This window comes from Brachyistius frenatus, unplaced genomic scaffold (assembly GCF_029030835.1).
Source record: "Brachyistius frenatus isolate BFR_SWC_R1_liver_20210118 unplaced genomic scaffold, ASM2903083v1 Contig_47, whole genome shotgun sequence".
NCBI lineage: Eukaryota > Metazoa > Chordata > Actinopteri > Embiotocidae > Brachyistius > Brachyistius frenatus.
The window spans coordinates 2,200,717-2,220,768 of NW_027210646.1; the positions used below are offsets into that span (position 1 = coordinate 2,200,717).

The 20,052-nt window shown below is 41.3% G+C and overlaps 1 protein-coding gene across 2 annotated transcripts in view; it reads left to right on the plus strand.

Annotated features, from left to right (window-relative positions):
* prex2 (phosphatidylinositol-3,4,5-trisphosphate-dependent Rac exchange factor 2) overlaps positions 1 to 20,052 on the plus strand; it is an 88,642-nt gene that overhangs the window by 42,510 nt on the left and 26,080 nt on the right. For both annotated transcript variants that reach the window (XM_069703678.1, XM_069703679.1), the window contains 12 exons: positions 921 to 1,057; positions 2,527 to 2,644; positions 3,382 to 3,566; positions 6,363 to 6,524; positions 8,811 to 9,033; positions 9,132 to 9,339; positions 14,335 to 14,514; positions 14,675 to 14,769; positions 15,234 to 15,316; positions 16,295 to 16,385; positions 18,432 to 18,560; positions 19,513 to 19,554. In XM_069703678.1, the coding sequence (XP_069559779.1) occupies positions 921 to 1,057; positions 2,527 to 2,644; positions 3,382 to 3,566; positions 6,363 to 6,524; positions 8,811 to 9,033; positions 9,132 to 9,339; positions 14,335 to 14,514; positions 14,675 to 14,769; positions 15,234 to 15,316; positions 16,295 to 16,385; positions 18,432 to 18,560; positions 19,513 to 19,554 (1,653 nt within the window). The remainder of the gene's footprint in view (positions 1 to 920; positions 1,058 to 2,526; positions 2,645 to 3,381; positions 3,567 to 6,362; positions 6,525 to 8,810; positions 9,034 to 9,131; positions 9,340 to 14,334; positions 14,515 to 14,674; positions 14,770 to 15,233; positions 15,317 to 16,294; positions 16,386 to 18,431; positions 18,561 to 19,512; positions 19,555 to 20,052) is intronic.

A 20,052-nucleotide genomic window follows, 5' to 3' on the forward strand; every position in this document is an offset into this window, starting at 1 on the left:
TTTTGTATTTACAAGTATTACAAAAAAAACCTTTTTTCTGTAAACATTAGACACTTAACATTCTGTTTACCAGAGAATTTTTCCGAGGAGAAACCAAATGAGACTGGATGTTGAGAGAGCTATTGATTATTGTGCTTTATCATCCATTAGCTTTACTTGCTTATCCTTTTAGACAGTCACGGGGGGTTTGGAGTCAGTGCCAGCTGACATTGGCCGAGAGACTTATGAGAGGAAGCAGGAGAAGCTGCAGAAAGCCCACGCAGGCATGGAGAGAACATGCAAATGTTAGATACCTGTATGTTGTACAGTACTCAATTATACTGTACAATCCCTATTGTGTTATTATTTATTATATTATTAACTATACTTAACCTGTCTGTTCCAGCTTTACCTATTCAAGTTAAGGCAGTAGAGAGACAGCTTAATAATTTCTTGCTCACCATCTTAGCCAGAGCATTACAAATTCTTTACATTGCAATGTGATGATCTATGCATGGTGTGTTTAAGGGCCCATGGAAAGAAATGGGTGGAATATTTAGTCTGACATGGGCTTCCTTTTGATAGCTGTAAACCTTGAAGTTTTCTTATGGTCTGAATCACGTCCCTCAGAGAGGCCCTCGCCTACCCCAGATAAACAACTTCTCTACTCTTCACACCACTCTCTTCCTCACACTCCTCCTGAGCTACCAAAACAGGAAACAAAGTTGTAAATACAAAGAAGAAAAAGGAATGTTGTTCAACCCACTTTTGTGTACAGGATATGGAAGATGTGACAATTATATTTTAGGATGTGCTCTTGTTGTTTTTTTTGGGGTTTTTTTCCATCCTGTTCCAGCTTGCACCTGCATGAGGATGTGCAGAAGTCATTGCCCTTGACACCCCTCTGTTCTCTCTATGCCTTTCTATCTGTCTCACGCCAGGCACGGTGGCAGCCACCGCCGGTCTCCACCCGGGCCAGTGCATTATCAAGGTGAACGGCATCAATGTGAGCAAGGAGAGCCACGCCAGCGTCATCGCTCATGTCACAGCGTGCAGGAAGTACAGGCGACCCACACAGGTGAGACAGCAGAAACTGAAAGGAAAGGCAAGAAGGGAAAAACTCCAGAGAAAACCCAGTTTTTGGAGGGAGATGGTGTTACTCAGTGTTAAGTGTTACACAAAAAAAGTATTAATACATGCAAGAAAAACTGATTTATATCTTGCTTTTCTGTTTTATTTTTATTTGTAGTCATGGTTTTAGAATGATTGCTTGCTGGTGGTGATATTTTCAGCTGCATGTTGATTGATCTGTTTGTTATGTAATGAAATTGATAGGAATATGGGAGCTTGCAGAAAAGGAGGGAAACAAGGACTCTTTACCAGGAGAATAAACATGGCAGACAGACCTCATAGCTCCTGTTTGCCTTGATATCTCACTTTTTCTCACTCTGTGACTCCATCTTTCCTTTTTTTGGGTCATTACACAGAAATAATAATAGTTTTGGCTCCTTTAGCGCTGACCCCTGGCGCACAGTGGTTGGCTTGTTGTGGGAGACTGGCAGATTGCAGAGAGGTGGGAAAGGATCTGGAGCTCAGGGTGGGTGAGAGCTTTGGAGAAAGATGGAGACAACTTTTTTGGGGGGGGGGGGGGCAGTTGACAGCAGACGAGTGTAGGAGGAGAGAGCAAGCTGAGTCCACCTGTTGAAGGTGGGAAGCAGTGAAAATAGAAACCCCAGGGTGTGTGTATGGTGTGAGTTAGTGTAGTGTGTCATTATAATTGCGCCCCATTGGGACTTCAAGCTTAATGATGCACAACAGTGTTCCAGAACTACTGGAGATCTGGTTTATATCAAGTACGGTCACGGAGGAACCGCCCTCTCTTTCTCATTCCCTGTGTCTTTATGTGTGCGGTTGTACGCTAGAAGACCACAGACCAGTAGGCAGGCACAGCATGTAGTCTTGGCAGAAAACCCAATGTGGGCTTGGGTGTGGAGAGCCAACACAGACAGATACACAGACACACACAAAGACACACACATATACACAGAGGGCTGTGCGGCATGCTAGAGTGGGTTGATGAGATTGGCATCGGATTGCTTTTGCGGTCACACCAAGCACCATGTTTCCATATGTTTGTAAAGGCTTTTCACTGTGTGCTCTACCAAACCAACTGTGACATTGTACACCATATCAGGACAGAGTCAGCTAAACACAGTGCAACAAAACCCAGCCTCGGCTTGTGTGCACACAGTTATATATTTTCTATCGCGTCAGAACAGAAGAAGTGCCACCTGTTAATCACAAGTGAGAATGGAGGGATATGAGTGATGCTACTGCAGACTGATGTGTGTTGACAGTTGTGTACATGTGGTACTGTAATGGCTTCAGTCAATTTAATTCTAAGTGAAAGGACACATCTGTTTCACAGTTAACAAACGTTCAAAGTGTAAATAGAAAATTCTGCCCCTCTCAACTATTTCATAATTATTATGAATTTTTTTAAAATTAAAAGTCTAAATGGAATCTTTTATTGGATTTTTCATGCAGCAAGATACTATTAAGTGGGTATACAACAGCAGCGAGAACGCCCAGGAGGACAACCAGAAAACTAACCAGAAACCCACCGCAGAAGAGAACGGAGATGGATTTGAGTGCAAAGTGGAAGGTGACCACACACACACACACACACACACACACACACACACACACACACACACACACACACACACACACACACACACACACACACACACACACACACACACACACACACACACACACACACACACACACACACACACACTCTCTCTCTCACACAAACACATGCACATTCACAATATACATGTAAATTACCCATTTGGGAAAATAAATTTCTGCTCAAGGTGTCTGTGGATGTAACGCAGGCCTGTTCGCATGAACACAAGTTCTTTGCCTTCCTCACTGAACAAGTGAGACGCAGCACCAAGCAGGCTCATCTGGAACGTGTTAGTCTGAGAACAGACGTATATTCTGGCTCATCAAGTGTTAATTCCCCCCAACAATTTATAGATCCCAATGAGAACATTAAACGGGAAAACAATTCCCTTCATAACAAACAGCTCCGGAGGACGATTTACTGCGGTATTAAGTCATTGCGTTAGCATAGGGCCGGTTAACTTAATGCTCTTGGAATTGCTTGTCATTTTCTGGGGGTAGATGGAAGGAAGCCACAAGCAGAGGGTCTTTCTCTGAAATCTTCTACAGATTTTGTGGTCTGATGCCTCCTACAGTGCTAAGTGTGATGATGGAAACGCTTGCATCACATAATCAGTACATAATTTCAGTAATTCCTACATGTGTCCTGCCTTGTTTGTCTGCATATTTACATAAACGCCAATGTTTTTTGTGTTTCTCCAACTGCAGAGGTGATGGACAAATTCAACACTATAGCCATCATTGACGGGAAGAAGGACCATGTAAGTCTGACAGTAGACAATGTGCACCTGGAGTACGGAGTGGTGTATGAGTATGACAGCACAGCTGGAATCAAGTGTCACGTGATGGAGAAGATGGTTGAACCCAAGGGATTCTTCAGCCTCACTGCAAAGGTATTCTGTCCACTCAGTTAATCCAAACTTTTAGTGGGATGGATACAGACTGAAAGATGTGATGTAATATCTGTGTTGTTGACCTTGTGAACAGTGTAATTATCATCAGTACATTACAGTTCATTTTCCATACTGGATGATTAATGATTAAATATAATTCTCTGGACTTTATGCTGATTGCTTGGATGAACATCTGGTTAGGTGTTTAATTATGTTGGATACAAACTTCTTTTGGAACATAGAACAATCAATTTTATTGGCATTTGATTGGTTTTAAGGCAGGAAATGCAGGTGCCCAGTTCACTTTGTGGCAACAACTTGTTATTTGGTAAAGTGATAATTTGATTAATTAAATTGTTTTGGATGGTTCACAGTTAAAGCACAAAATATTTGCTTTTATACCTAAACTTGATATACAGTGAACCCTCGCTATAACGCGGTTCACCTTTCACGGTCTCGCTGCTTCACGGATTTGCATCGTGCATTGTGTTCTGCATTCTGATTGGCTAAACAGTCTCTCCGCTTCTTCTCTACCTGTTTGTCAATAACGTTGCGGTTTAATATGTACACGTACGTAAAACAGCTTGCCAAATTAAAAATAATCGATGGTGGCATGTCGGTTTATAAGAATCTTTTTGCCCAGAAGAAAAAAGAGCGACAACAACTACCGATAACTATGTCCTTCTCTTGAAAAACCACACCTGCACCGCCGGCTTTAGAAGAAAGAACCGCTGCAGAGCGGAGTCAGGATGCAGCGGCTCAGTCAGAAGAGCAGTGAAATACACGAGTCACTATTTGTCCGACTGTACTTTGTATTTGTTTTCATAATCATTTTTCACTTCCTCCCGTTCTAATCCAATGACTCGGGTCGCAGTGGGGCGGTGCCGATCTCAGCAATTTGAAGCCTTCAGTTCGTATTGATGATTAAAATTATTATTTTACAGTACAGTAGTTATTTGTAAAAAAAAACATTTATACAGTACTTTTATTTGTTAAACAAATGCTTGGGCCTGTAAAAAGGTTTTGTTCTTTGGTTTCAATGTATTATGGAGTATTTCATTGTATAATAATTGTAAAAAAAAAAAAGGTTCCTACTTCACGGATTTCACCTATCACGGTCTCTATTTGGAACGTAACCCCCGCGATAAACGAGGGTTCACTGTACTGTCTTCGTTTGGGAGCCATTCGTCCAAAATCTAGTTTTAATACCTTTATCGTTTTAGTTAATATTAGTCTTAAGTCTTTTATTCCAGCAGGAGAGTGCAGGTTAAGTTTTGGTGCCCTGGGTAAAATAAACGGAGTCTTCTACACCGGATGGGGGAACCTGGACATACCCACGGCTCATTTTTGCCCCAGGGCCTCCTTGTTGGTTAATCCAGCCCTGTTCAGCCCCTGAGAAATGTCCTGTTTAACTAATCATAATCACCTTTAGCTTAATTTATACAGCAAATGTAGGCTGTGAAATGATGCTGTTTTCAATCCTTTGTGGTCATGAGCAAAAAAAGTAAATGAGATAACAAGTATAATATATGATATGATATATGATAGATAGTGTTGTTTATCACCACAGAGCTGCACCTCGTTTAATGGGGGATAACAATCACGATGTAAACAAACTATGACAAGAGGAGCAGAAGATTAACTAAAAAAAAATGACAAGTTATAATTTTTTTAATATATTTTTGCTATTTGAATGAAAGTGAAATCTGAGTAAGATTTGCAATCACATTTGGACTGATCATTCAAAAGATCTGTGTAATGGCATTTTTCCAGTTTGAAATGATTCACACAAACTCCAACATAAATTCCATGGCAATGTAAAGTCTTTGAGTTCTTCAGTTCAGAAAAAAGTAATAGCTTTCCTGCTGTGTAGATTAAGGAACTTAATGCTCGTTGAGACTGACAGCTTTATTTTAGTCATGTTACTTCCAAGCCGGGTTAAGTGCATGCTTTTACATCCCGGCAGTGCTGTTCACAAAGTGATCATTATTGATTTAAGATACACGGAAGAATGAAGATTCACTCAGACATACAGTAAATTCACACTTGATGTAGAAAATAAAAATAAAAAAACACTTTGCTGGCTCTTTCTGTCAAATCCCATAATAAAGAACATCTCTCTTATTTATAACAAATTAGCTCAGATCATAAGTTGAGTGCATGTCTTAAACCAGTCTGGACTTATAGTTCCTGTGTTCTAAGCTGCATCTTAAATGAAACCCAATGACATGCATAAAAATCAAATTCACCATATCCCCTCTTGATATATAGTTTCCCATTCTTCCAAAGTGAGCGTAATTTTAGTGTTATTATAAACATCTGCCCCAGCCTTCCACGTCGTCCTCTGAGATCTCTGTGATGTTGAATTTTAATGTTAGTAAAGCTGTCGGGGCGCATTGGTTGTCTCGGGCTTCAGTCTCTTCCTGCTGTTACATTTCCTCCCCTGCTTTATTCTCTTCTCCACTGGGCATCTGATTAAGTAGGCTCAGAGCCTGTCATGCTCCGCATATCTAATCTCTGATCTGTAGAGTCAGAGTCTTCATATGTACAGCATATGTGTCACAGTCTGGGTTTTTCTCCATGGATTTATGACTGGCACATGGAAATTTCAGATATTTTAGTTTAACTGCTCATGAAATGCTGCAATCAGCCCTTCAGGCGAATTTCAGTTTGTTTTCCGGTGAATACGGAGGTTTGTAGTTAATTTATATCCCATTAGTTGCTCCCAAAGGGATTTTTGAATTATTTGTGCTGAATTTCATCATTCCTGTGTTTGTTTACCTTTTCTGTGACCAGATCCTGGAGGTGCTGGCGCGTAACGATGACACAGTAGTGCAGATGTGCGGCAGGCTGAGTTCAAGCTGTGATGTGATCCCTGAGGAGCTGCAGGTACGCTTCAGTGCCATGTATGGTGAGAGGGCGGAGCACATCAACCGACGCATCACCAACTACAGAAAGGTAACCATCTGGAGCTGCTCTGATGAAAAACTGAGAGACCCTTCATCAGTCTCTCCACTCTGGATTCAATTTTTCTCCACGGCCAACTGCATATGTATAATTTTACACAGATTGAAACCATGAATATTGACTCTGTCTCCAGCAATTCTCCGTAGATTGACAATAATTGAAACAGGATGCAGCTGGAGTGGAAATGCCACTTTTACATAGTTTGTGAGTCTGCTGTGAAAAGGAGTGGAAATCCTGCTGAACCAAATCAACATAGATGCAGTGTGATAAACCTTTATAGTGACCTCCACTACACACCGGCTGTCATTGAATAGAAACTCCTGCATAAAGGACCCGGACAAGTGAAGAAAACATACTGAAAAGGCAAATGCTTGTTTTCTCACTGTGTTGACATCAACATGTCAAAGTGCATCATTCCTTCAACACATTGCAAACAAGCTGAACAATAAGCACAAATGTCAGGAGGCTGCTATATAAAAATGTAATCATTTCTCACTGTCCTATAAGAAATATTTAGACTAAAGGTCTGCCACAGACTTCCAAACTTGTCACTGACTTTGTGACTATGTTCACAATATGTAGTATTAGCTAGCACTGTGTTTGTAATTAGGTTATAGCTAGTTGTTGACAGTACCAACGTTGTTTCATCACTTTTCATTCACATCTGCAAGCATGTGTCTATAGGCAAAACAATGCATGCAAGTGTGCGTGAGAGGGAAAAGATCTGACTCCATATTAGAGCGGGCCTTGGATTAATTACCAGTAATTTCTAAATATCCATGCAAAGCCACAGCCAGGACTTTTTTGTTGTGTAAGATCTTGTGCTCTAGAGCATTCCTCCTCAGACCCCAAGAGAGAAAGGAGGGGGGGGGGGGGGGGGCAAAAAATAAAAGAAGAGAGGGACAGAAAGACAAAACAAAGCGATTAGAAGGAGAGATGTGAACTTGGGCATGGACGTAACAGACAGGAAACGTCGAGGTGACTCCACAAACTCCAGAGACAGTCAGTTCATTGCCCATCTGGAGCATATCAGCGTACTTTGAGCTTCAGCTTCATACTGCAGTTATCTGAGATAACTGGGGAGCTGTTTAACTTCCTTATTTAACATACAAATTCATTAATTCTTGCATTGTCTGTCATCCCAAATTGCTCAAAACAGATCCAATGGCTTGTAGCATCTGCTTGAAGGATGCAGACCCTGTGATGGAGAGTTCAAGGATAGTGCAACCAAAAATTGCAAAAACAATTCGATCCGAGCAGACCTCCTGACTCCCTGTGCTTTGTGTTTTACATAGAGATTCTATCTTTCAGCAGGTTAAGGAAGTTTATTTTCATTGCAAGGTTGGGTGGAGTTTGATGTCTTGTACAAGTTGTGTAGTATTCAGCCATGGTGGAGGATTCGAATTTATTCAAGTGTACACAGGATCCATGTGTTGAAAACTTGTCTGAAATAATCTTTATTATATTTGAAGCAACATCATTTTCAATGGAAAAAATGTGTTTGATATTACAGTGGTAAAAATAAAACCACAGTTCCTCTGCAGCAAATTCAAAACAGGAATTTACAATCTGGAGGTTGTTGCACATGTTACACATCAAATCACAATTACAACATGATGATATGAGCCGTGGTGCACTATTTTAACTTGGTTTGTATCCATTTAGATGATGAAGTGTTGTATTGGGGTCTGGAGTTCTTCACATATGAGAGCAATGATAATCTGACGAGTCTGCCTTGAATCTTTGATTTGGTTTAAATATTTGTGCTGCCATCTAAAAAGCAGGAATGTTAGAAATGTACAGTAATGAGTGTTTGTGCTTCTCTTTTTCGGCCAGATCTTGTATATGTAAAACAAAACAGCACATTTAGTTGACATATATTCTGTCCTGTGTTTCACACGGAGCCTCTTATTCTTACACGGCTGAGGTACACGTCAGCTAAATAATGCAAAGATTAAGATTCCAAAACCTTCCTGTTCTAAATGTATTTAATTTTCTAAATGTATTTAATTTTCTCATCCCGACCTTTGAAGACTATTGATGCTGCTGTAGCGAAAAAATTTCCCCTCGGGGATTAATAAAGTAACTACCTACCTAACCTAATACAAACTTATCAGCCACCTATCAAGAATATTGAAGGGTTACATTCCCTGCAGTAATTGCCAATATGGTGCAAAATCTCAATTTGGTTTTTAACTTAATCAGCCACATTAAAGAAAATATATAGACATATTTTAGCTCTAAACTTTTGGTATCTCTCTTGTTCTTTTATATCAGTTTTCCCGGGTACTCAAGAACAGGGCATGGCCCACCTTCAAGCAGGCCAAGGCCAAGGTGTCCCCCCTTCATAGCAGCGACTTCTGCCCCACAAACTGTCATATCAACGTGATGGAGGTGTCCTACCCCAAGACCACAACCTCTCTGGGTAGTGCCTTTGGTGTGCAACTGGACAACAGGAAGAACACTCTGGAGAAAGGAGGACGCAGCAGTGCAGAGCAGGGTCAGCATTAAAAACACCTGCGCAGAATTTTACATATTCATAGTAAAACTAAAATGTTTACTGGTGCTTTTTTTTTTTCCTGATGTGTTTATCTTCAGGTAAGCTGAATCCCATGGTAAACATCCAGCATACCATCACCACTATGGCTGCACCATCAGGTCACAGCCTGGGCCGGACTGAGGGCCATGGCCTTCGTTTCCTGCTCAGAGAAGAAGACCTGGTCACCCTGGATGCATATCAGAAACTTCTCTACAAACTCACTGCTGTTGTCAAGGAAATGGAGACACATGGGGCCCATATTCACGAGTGAGTGATGACATGTTCATATCTAAAATTATATATAATATATGTACCTGTACGGTCACTTGCGTGTCAAATTCTCAAACAGAAATGCACACACACACACACACACACACACACACACACACACACACACACACACACACACACGCGCGCACAATCCCACGTTTACCTTCTCATGTGCACGACCCTATGCAAACATTTCCATGTAAGGTAGAGCGTTGTCTTTCATAAAATGGGCTCTAACTTGAAATAAATCTGTTTGAACATATTCTCCACAAATTGCAAAACAAAGGGTGAAATTGAAAACACATCAAATCACTTTTTGTTTATGATGGGAAGAAAATACCCTCCGACTGATTCTCTTTGATTTGATTTTAAGGTTACTTTGAAACCAGCTTGCCTCACATAACAAGCCGTAACCTTAGCAGCTGGCGTGGTCCATGTGCTGCATCTGGCACATGGTGTGGTCATTACTCCAGCACCTGTGTTTGCGCTGTGCATGTGACAAAGACAGAGGGTGGAGGAGAACAAAACTGTTTCAGTCTGGTGGTTTTCTCTTCCAATTTGGAAAAGAGACAATTTGTGCATAAAGGTGTGTTCACAGTATATTTAAATCAGATACAGTGGTGTGAAAAAGTGTTTGCCCCCTTCCTGATTTCTTATTTTTTTGCATGTTTGTCACACTTAAATGTTTCAGATCATCAAACAAATTTAAATATTAGTCAAAGATAACACAAGTAAACACAAAATGCAGTTTTTAAATGAAGGTTTTTATTATTAAGGGAGAAAAAAAAATCCAAACCCACATGGCCCTGTGTGAAAAAGTGTTTGCTACCCTTAGCAGCAACTACTGCAATCAAGCGTTCGCGATAACTTGCAATGAGTCTTTTACAGCGCTGTGGAGGAATTTTGCCCCACTCATCATTGCAGAGTTGTTGTAATTCAGCCACATTGGAGGGTTTTCCAGCACGAACCACCTTTTTAAGGTCATGCCACAGCGTCTCAATAGGATTCAGGCCACTCCAAAGTCTTCATTTTGTTTTTCTTCAGCCATTCAGAGGTGGACTTGCTGGTGTGTTTTGGATCATTGTCCTGCTGCAGAACCCAAGTTGGCTTCAGCTTGAGGTCACAAACAGATGGCCGGACATTCTCCTTCAGGATTTGTTGGTAGACGGTAGAATTCATGGTTCCATTTATCACAGCAAGTCTTCCAGGTCCTGAAGCAGCAAAACAGCCCCAGACCATCACACTATCACCACCATATTTTACTGTTGGTATGATGTTCTTTTTCTGAAATGTGGTGTTACTTTTACACCAGATGTAATGGGACACACACTTTCCAAAAAGTTCAACTTTTGTCTTGTCAGTCCACAGAGTATTTTCCCAAAAGTCTTGGGGATCATCAATATGTTTTCTGGCAAAAATGAGTCGAGCCTTAAATGTTCTTTTTGCTCAGCAGTGGTTTTGGTCTTGGAACTCTGCCATGCAGCCATTTTTGCCCAGTCTCTTTCTTATGGTGGAGTCATGAACACTGACCTTAACTGAGGCAAGTGAGGCCTGCAGTTCTTTGGATGTTGTTGTGGGGTCTTTTGTGACCTCTCAGATGAGTCGTCACTGCGCTCTTGGGGTAATTTTGGTCAGCCGGCCACTCCTGGGAAGGTTCACCACTGTTCCATGTTTTCTGCATTTGTGGATAATGGCTCTCACTGTGGTTCACTGGAGTCCCAAAGCTTTAGAAATGGCTTTAGAACCCTTTCCAGACTGATAGATCTCAATTACTTTCTTTCTCATTTGTTCCTGAATTTCTTTGGATCTCGGCATGATGTCTAGCTTTCGAGGATCTTTTGGTCGACTTCACTTTGTCAGGCAGGTCCTATTTAAGTGATTTCTTGATTGAGAACAGGTGTGGCAGTAATCAGGCCTGGGTGTGGCTAGAGAAACTGAACTCAGGTGTGATAAACCACAGTTAAGTTATGTTTTAACAGGAGGGGGCAAACACTTTTTCACACAGGGCCATGTGGGTTTGGATTTTTTTTCTCCCTTAATAATAAAAACCTTCATTTAAAAACTGTATTTTGTGTTTACTTGTATTATCTTTGACTAATATTTAAATTTGTTTGATGATCTGAAACATTTAAGTGTGACAGACATGCAAAAAAATAAGAAATCAGGAAGGGGGCAAACACTTTTTCACACCACTGTAGGTATGTATGTGTTAGATCAAAGTTTTCTGCCTGGCCTCTCTGTATTCATAATTTTTTTAATGTTTTTGGCATTGATGCAAGGTTTATTGTTAGGAGGCAACGGAAAGGAAATGGGAAACACTGCTACAGTCCTACCCCCACCCCCTCCTCCAACTGCCACCGACCAGGAAATACAATCTCAATGAAGTGATTAGGCCAGGTGCCCTCTGGAAAAACCATTCACCAACAATGGACCACTGATGAATGCTTACACAGTGTGGACATAGGCCACTAGTAGTACACTTAATGGTATCTTTTTCTAAGTAATAAAAAAAAAAAATTTCATTTACAAATTTCTGCTGGAGTAGTGGGTGACTATTTGTGGACAGATCACTGATTACAATGCGAGCTTTGAATTTTCTAGATGATCATTTGATTGATTTAGCCATTAGGAGTCTCCTCAGCTAAGGCAGCCGCATTTTGGAGAATGACATTAAAAGTTGCTTGATGGAATGGAGCTGTCACCTCACCGTGGTAATCACGACAAGAGTCCACAGCCGGGCTCGTAATGACTGAGTCTGGACAAATTTTGTTGTGCTCCTGTCGGTGCCAATTAGCTTAGCTGCATCCACGCACATTCTAATCATCCGAGACACATCTAGCGAGGCGATAATGACCTTTACCGTCTGCTATCTGTTCAAACATGCAGACGTAGACACACATGCACACTTCAGGAGCTTGTTAAGGGTGAGCTGTTCGGGTGGGCGTTAGTGTTTCGCAGCACTGAAACTAATAAGTTGTGTTGCAGTGCGGGTGCATTGCTCTGACCTCTGTGGATGTGCTGAGCCTTCCTGAGCTCTCAATTAGATTAGTTTGTATATTAACCTGTTCACTGACTGACCAAGGCTCATTACTGCTACCACACCCCCCCAGCCTCCCTCTCTTCGCTCCCCTAGTTTTGTCCGTCTGTGTTTTTGTTCTATCTCATTTCCTCTACAGCGTTGTATCTACGCACCAATCAGCTCACGATGGCACAGACATCCCTCACTCCCTGTGTCTCTTTCTTTTTCTGTACTGGGTGTGACCGACTCTGACATCACTACTTTTAAATGATATAATTATAAACTGAAGTGGCTATTTTGTACGCCATGTCAAACACAATCCTCTCCTGTTCCCAGCTTCACGAGAGGAAGTTCAGTGCATTGATAGTAGATTAGAAACATCCTTAAGTAATTTAGGACAAGAAAACAAGTGGACGTAGCATGATGTTACATAATTTCTTGGCTGACTCTCAAGGAATCCATTTTAAGGTAGCGACTTGTGAACCTTTGTCTCAGGGCCACAGAGAAGGGGACATGTGCTTTATATCAGGATCTCCTCCCTTCCTGGAGTAAATACCACCCCTCCCCACTTCCCTTCTCCATTTTCATATATTTTCCTTATTCTGTGCACATGATAATAACGTCATGACTGGCAGCAGGTTGAGAGCGATATAGGGCCCCCTGACTTAGTTATCTCACTGTGGATTGAAGCGTTATGCAAATGGTCTACCACGAAACTCCCCGATGTGGCGCATTGTAATGCAGATGCACCTATAGATGCGTTGCAAGCGATTAAAGTCTAATGGTTTCATGTGTGGAAGTGGGTTAAAGAGCTTTCTGTGATTTGTTGCAATAAGCAGGAGTGTGCGTTGGCCTACTCTCGTTCTTTTGTTTTCTGCTTTTTTTCCTGTCTTTCTCTCTATTTTTGAAGGCCCTTCTGTGATCCAGTCATTGTTATTCTGCCTTGCTCCCTCCAATAGTTTGCGCCCCAGAAGGCCCCAAACTGCGCTCACTGTTTTATTAACCGATAGCCAATCACAGAGCCTGGAGAGCTTCTCCATGGCGATGGAATGCCACTCTGCTTTGGAGGGGCATTTTGTGGTGGCTCCTGGAGTGGATCATAATGAGAACATCTTCGTGGCCTAGTCAGCGTGTGAATGGGTAGAAAAGGCGGTCAGTGGAGAGAGAGGAATGTGGGGGAGAGGAGAAGTGTTTAAAATCATAAAAAGAAGCATAAATCTGAAATGCATTTGGCTGGCATGTGGGAGACAGGTTGTTTATTTTGATGCCGCACCAAGTGGCCTCCAGGAGCCCCTCCACACTGCCTCCACTATGAAACGTCTTGAAGGCCGATGGTATGACACAATGGAAAATATAAGTAGACGCAAATTGAAATAAGTCTGAAATGTAAACAGACATTGCGTGTCAGAGTGTGTGCATGGGGAGAGATAAAAAAAAAAAAAAAGTCCTAGCCTTAAGCATTTATTAGAACATGACTTTAAATGCCAACATGTGTTGCTGCAACTGTGAAAATATCCTGTCTCGCCTCTTCCTGCTCTTCTGATAGCTGCCTAATAGAATACAAGCCAACGGTAATAGTGAGCGGGGAGCTGATCTCTGCAGCCTGGTTGCAGCTTGTTGACACAGCTGCACCTTCGCTACGTGTTTGAACCTATTAATATAAGGTAGATCCCTGACCATCTGAAGCTGCTGTGCGGAAGCCAAACACAAACAGGTTGGGGTTTAGTTTGGCCCGCTCAGTTAGCTGTTGGAGTTGACTACATGTGTGTAGGCTCCGGTGCATACTGTACATACTGTATCTACAGCTCCAAACGTTACGGTGCTGGGACGTGTTTAAGAGCTTTCTGTGTAGCATTAGTCTGATGAAAGGAGCTGTTTTTGTCTTGCTGTCTTGTGTTTTCTGTGTTTTAATGAAGCCATAGGTTTAAATAATACCTCCTCTTTTTTTCACCCTCCTCTTCTCGCAACATCAGCCTCCTATCCTCCATCACCCATCCTCCAATGTCGGAGTTGAGGACCCCTGAAAGCTACATCTCTGCAGAGAGTGAGGGGGAAAAAGGTGAAAAGAACGGGAAGAAAGTGTGTTTTAATGTGACAGGGGACGAGCAGGAGGACTCTGGACACGACACAATCAGCAACAGAGACTCATACAGGTAAACATAAGATGTACATGGAATACTTTCAGAGGAAGTCTTAACATGAATGCTTTACAGTATTTACATACAATATAGTTTAATATACCATGCCATATGCACTTTTAAGACATTTTTAGGATACTGTTTCCTAAACTGTTTCCTTAAAATTTCTCATCAGTGACTGTAACAGCAACAGAAACTCCATCGCCTCCTTCACGAGTATCTGCAGCAGTCACTGCAGCTCCTACGTGCACAGCGACGAGATGGACTCAGGTACACAAATGCAACACAGTGGACACAATCATTATTCTCCTCCTTTTGTGCAAGCAGCTTGTTACGACCCACAGTTCTGTCTTAAAGTTAACCGACATCTAGCGCCCGTATAAATAAGGAAAATCTGGAGTCCTGAAGTTGAATCCCATTGGATGTGACAAGTATCTTACACAATTGTGTATCCTGTCAAATAATCTTTCCCACCATCACTTGAGATGCCGTCGTCACACTCACAGCAGCAACACTCACTGAATGTGATGTCAGATATCGCCTCTTTTTCTTTACCATAGAAGTAAAGAAAATATTCAGTACATGGAAAGAAAGAACATAAACTGACACAAATACTGGCTTTTCTTTCATCAATAACATGTACAGTAGCTGCTGTCAAACCACGGACAGCACAGGTATTATTTAATACAGTACGGTTGAGGACTAATGCTGGAGCTGTGATCAAACTTCTGCAGGAGATGAGATGCCCTCCAGTGTGTGGCTGTCCCATGATAAGCAGAAGAAACTTCACAGCTTTCTTGAGCATCTGTTTAGCCAGGTGGGTCAGCTAATCTTTTTTACAAATGTGATTGATGTAACTTATTAGTAGGAAGCTGAAGAAATAATTTTTCTCATTACCTCAGATTTTTAAAATCCTTAAAAGTTGTTTTCCCAGAACATTTTTCAAATGTGTTTTGTCTTACTGAGAAGTCTTATAAATTAATTGATCCCCTAAGGAATATGCTCAACTTGTTTATTGTTATTATTATGTGATACATTGAAAATGACCTCAGTTTCATAAGTCTGATGCATTATTTACCCAATTAGAAGATGTATCAGCCCATTTACAAAATGCACATCATCATAAATTCAACTATTATTTTCAAACGCAAACAAGTTCTTATGTGCAAATTATTGTTGTTAGAGATCAGATTTATTTATACTACTGTGTATGGAGAGCAGGATTTTTGAATTAAAAAAAAAAAAAATTGTGCTCAGGAAGGGTAAATTGTGAAAGCCTTGATAACCCTTGACCTCTCTGGAACCTTAAGACCAAAGGTCAACCAGATCTGATTGCACCTATACACACAGGCATTCGCCACCCACGAGAAGTTCTGTGAGGATGTTTCCATTGGCAGTGGAAAAGCAGAAAAAAAAAACCCTGATGCATTGCTGTCTCTGCGCTTTTTGGGCTGCTTCCTGTCATTTCTTTTATTGTGGAGCAGTTTCCACAGCTTTGTTTACTTACCGCATAGCAAACTGTGTTCATCGGGGCTCTGTGGGTGTGTGTGTGTGTGTGTGTGTGTGTGTGTGTGTGTGTGTGTGTGTGTGTGTGTGTGTGTGTGTGTGTGTGTGTGTGTGTGTGTGTGTGTGTGTGTGTGTGTGTGTGTGTGTGTGTGTGTGTTACAGAGAGAGCGAGAGAAGCAGGTGTTGTTTATGTCTGGCAGCAGTTTCTGCTTCCGTCTGCAAAATTTAGATTTTGGCTTAGTGGTAAACTGTATCAAGTGTACCAACCTGACCTTTGTGTTTTCTTCAGGTGGACTCAATCACCAGTATGTTGAGAGGAGCGGTAGTGGCTCGGGCATTTGAGCAGACCAAGTGCTTCACACCTGGGAGAGGATTACAAGGTAAAACACAATAACACACTGCTGCCTCTGCACCTTTTACCAAATTTCATTACACAGTATTTTTTTTTTTTTTTTTTTAATTGTCACAAAATGTTTGTTTTATTTACATCTCTATTATTCCCCTTTTAATATATCTCATTGCAGCAGATTCTGCTACAGTAGAAAACTAGCACCAATGCTAACATAAAACAGAACACACACTGAAAATGTTACAGCCGCCTGCGAATAGAGGCTGCGACTTCCTGTTGTGTAATGTGTGAGTGCACAGATGTGATTGCAGCGACATAGTGGAGAGTGTTGTAGGTGGATTCCAGGCTGTAAAAAAAAGATTTACAGCCATTTCTCCTCTCAATATCCTTCCATTCTGTCTTGCCACTTCTCAGCTTTTCCTGTGCCCTTCTCTTTATAGTGTTGAAAAAGCAGCGTTTAGGTTGGGCACTCATCCTCACTTTATGGTTATTGTAGAGCTACTTACCAGTCAATGGAAAATGTGACCCTGTAAAAGTTCTTGTGCTTATACAGTATCTGATCATCTCATCATTTTACTCTGTAAATTTGCCGCTTGACCTCATCTTGGCCTGGGTATTTAGCTGCAATGTCTATTGTTTTGTTTTATCTTTCACAAAAAAAATTAGGAAATGTTGTCTGAAAGAGCTAACTTTATCCTTATCAGTCCCCACTACAAATACAAACTAGCCCTTTCATCATCTGTTCAGATGACTCGACCCATTTTGGAGATAAGAGAGACGAAAACTCTGTAAGCGTGGTCACAGATGGTGGTCTGTTTTGTACTACAAACTCGCATATGACAACGTTTTTGCTGATTTTATGTCCTTGAATGTGACTTATATGATGTGTGATGTGCACTAAAAGCACAACATGCAGTTATTCTGTATGTTTTGATAAGTCAACTTACCCACTTGGCACTCACACTCCCCTCTCATCTCCAGCTGTCCTCAAGTGAGTGCAGAAATGCTTGAACTGAAAATAGGTCTGCTTGTGTGTGTGTGTGTGTGTGTGTGTGTGTGTGTGTGTGTGTGTGTGTGTGTGTGTGTGTGTGTGTGTGTGTGTGTGTGTGTGTGTGTGTGTGTGTGTGTGTGTGTGTGTGTGTGTGTGTGTGTGTGTGTGTGTGTGTGTGTGTGTGTGTGTGTGTGTGTGTGTGTGTGTGTGTGTTTGTATGCCTAAATGCCCTCAGGAGGGATGTAAGGCCTTGATCAGAGCTGATCCATCTCAACTCCAGTTAATGTGTGTGGTTGATAACATGGCAAATAGGATTATGATTATCTAACAAGTAGAGCATTCCTGTATCTGATCTCACACTAACTCTGTCACTCTGAGACACACACACACACACACACACACACACACACACACACACACACACACACACACACACACACACACACACACACACACACACACACACACACACACACACACACACACACACACACACACACACACACACACACACACACACACACACACACACACACAGCCCCTGTTAAACAGCCATCTTCCCATCACAGATCTGTTTTTCTTTAAAGTAAACTTTCTTACACGTCATTCTGTCTTCTGTAGGCATTACATCACATTGACAACATCACATTGCTTTGACAAGGCGATAACATGATTTAATTGTTGTCGGTCAAAAACTAATTTGAATCATTTTATTCAGAAAGACAGAGAGAAAGGCGGACATGGAAAGAGAAAAAAAAATGTCTTGATGTTAAGCAGACAGATGTAGAACAAGACGATCCTAATAATGAATGAATAAATTAAGTGTGGTGAACTGTTAATGAGTTTGATGGGCCTTAACCGTTATGATGCCAATAACCACCTTTGAATAGAGTAGAAGAGTTGAGAGAAAAATACAAAATGGACTACCACATTCTATTTTAGAGACTAAATCTGTTTGTATTAATGCATTACTGTAATATTTAATATAAATCCACTTTCTCTTAATTCTAAATCTGCTTTGCAGCTTTCATACATGCAGTCATATGGCATATGCTAATTCTCAATGCATGTGTCTGCTTCCGTCAGAGTTCCAGCAGGAGATGGAGCCCAGGGTGAACTGCACCAAAAAGTTGCGTCTCCACGTCAAGCAGGATCCCTGGAACCTTCCCAGCAGCGTCCAGGCGCTCACACAAACCATCGCTAAATATGTTGAAGGTCAGTGCGTAGCTGGGCGACTCCAAACATGAGTAATGCACACAAAACCACTCACACGTTATGCTTTCACATTCCCACAGCTGGTTCACACGGTCACATCCAATATTTATCATGGAAAAAACACTCCTGGTGTGGGGGGAAATATACTTTAAATGGGCCAAATCTCCAGTGCATCTCATCATATTTATTAGATGCAATAATAGCCTCTGTTACTGGTGTGTAGGTACAGGCAGTTCCAGTAACTGCATCACTCTCTTAAAACTTTAAACCTAAAGCCATTTAATTTTTCTTTTATTGAGAGAGGCATTTCAGCCGTGTTTATTGTATGGTTTTGTGTTTGTCGATGCACAGATTCACTACACAGACACGTACACGTACAGACACACTACCACCAAACACACACACACACACACACACACACACACACACACACACACACACACACACACACACACACACACACACACACACACACACACACACACACACACACACACACACACACACAAACAAACAGCCGAGACCAGAGGCCGGCCACATGACACTCCTGGGAAAGGTGAGCCGGCGGTCACAACTGAGAAAGTACAAATAAGCAGAGTTATTATTGATGTGCAGCCTGGCCTGTGTACGCTACTTTTTTTTTCTACCTTCCCCTATGATGGCTTTTTCATGTGGAGCAGTATCCTGCTAAGTTACCCGCAGCTCTGATATGACTATAAACAAACGGAAATTTATGTTATTATCTTTGCATGTGGCTGTTCTTTATGGTGTTGTGTTTTTTATGTGAAGATAAAAAGCTGTGGAGCTTTATACAGCATTGTCCTATTTATGACTGTAAGGGTTGCGTTTATAGTGTAGGTCATACTATGTCAGTTGACAAGAAAGCGTCTTTATGATTTGATATAAGGATGTTCGCTGCCTTACTGAGTTGCTTTTCTTTGTTTTTGTTCAGAGGTGAAAACACGGCTGCTCTTGGTCTTACTACAGTATACAGGTTTGTCATACCATCCTCTGACATTGATACAGAAATATAGTATACACTACCTACTGAGATTTATAACTTAATTATGTGTCCTTTTCACAAAAAGGACAAGAAAGGACATAATAATGTTTTAGTAATTAAATATTGAACATTTTTGACTTTCCATCGTTGCTACACACATTCAGGACTATCACAATAATGAAAAAACGTATCACCATAGTTTGAAAAATGTCTTACAATACAACACAAATGCATTTTATGAAGTGGCACCAGTCAAAGTAAAACAGTAGTTCCCAACATGGGGGTTGGACCCCTCCTAGGGAATGGGGGTCAAAAAGTTAATTTCAATAGCAATATGATAATGACTGCTGTAAGTTAAAGTCCATATCATTCCTTGTAATGGCACCACACTAACAGAACTAGAGATTCTGGTGTTCTCCTTCCTTACAAACCTCCAGGATCTACAAACTAGCTGTAGTAATAACGTGTCAAAAAGTCCTTACAACACAT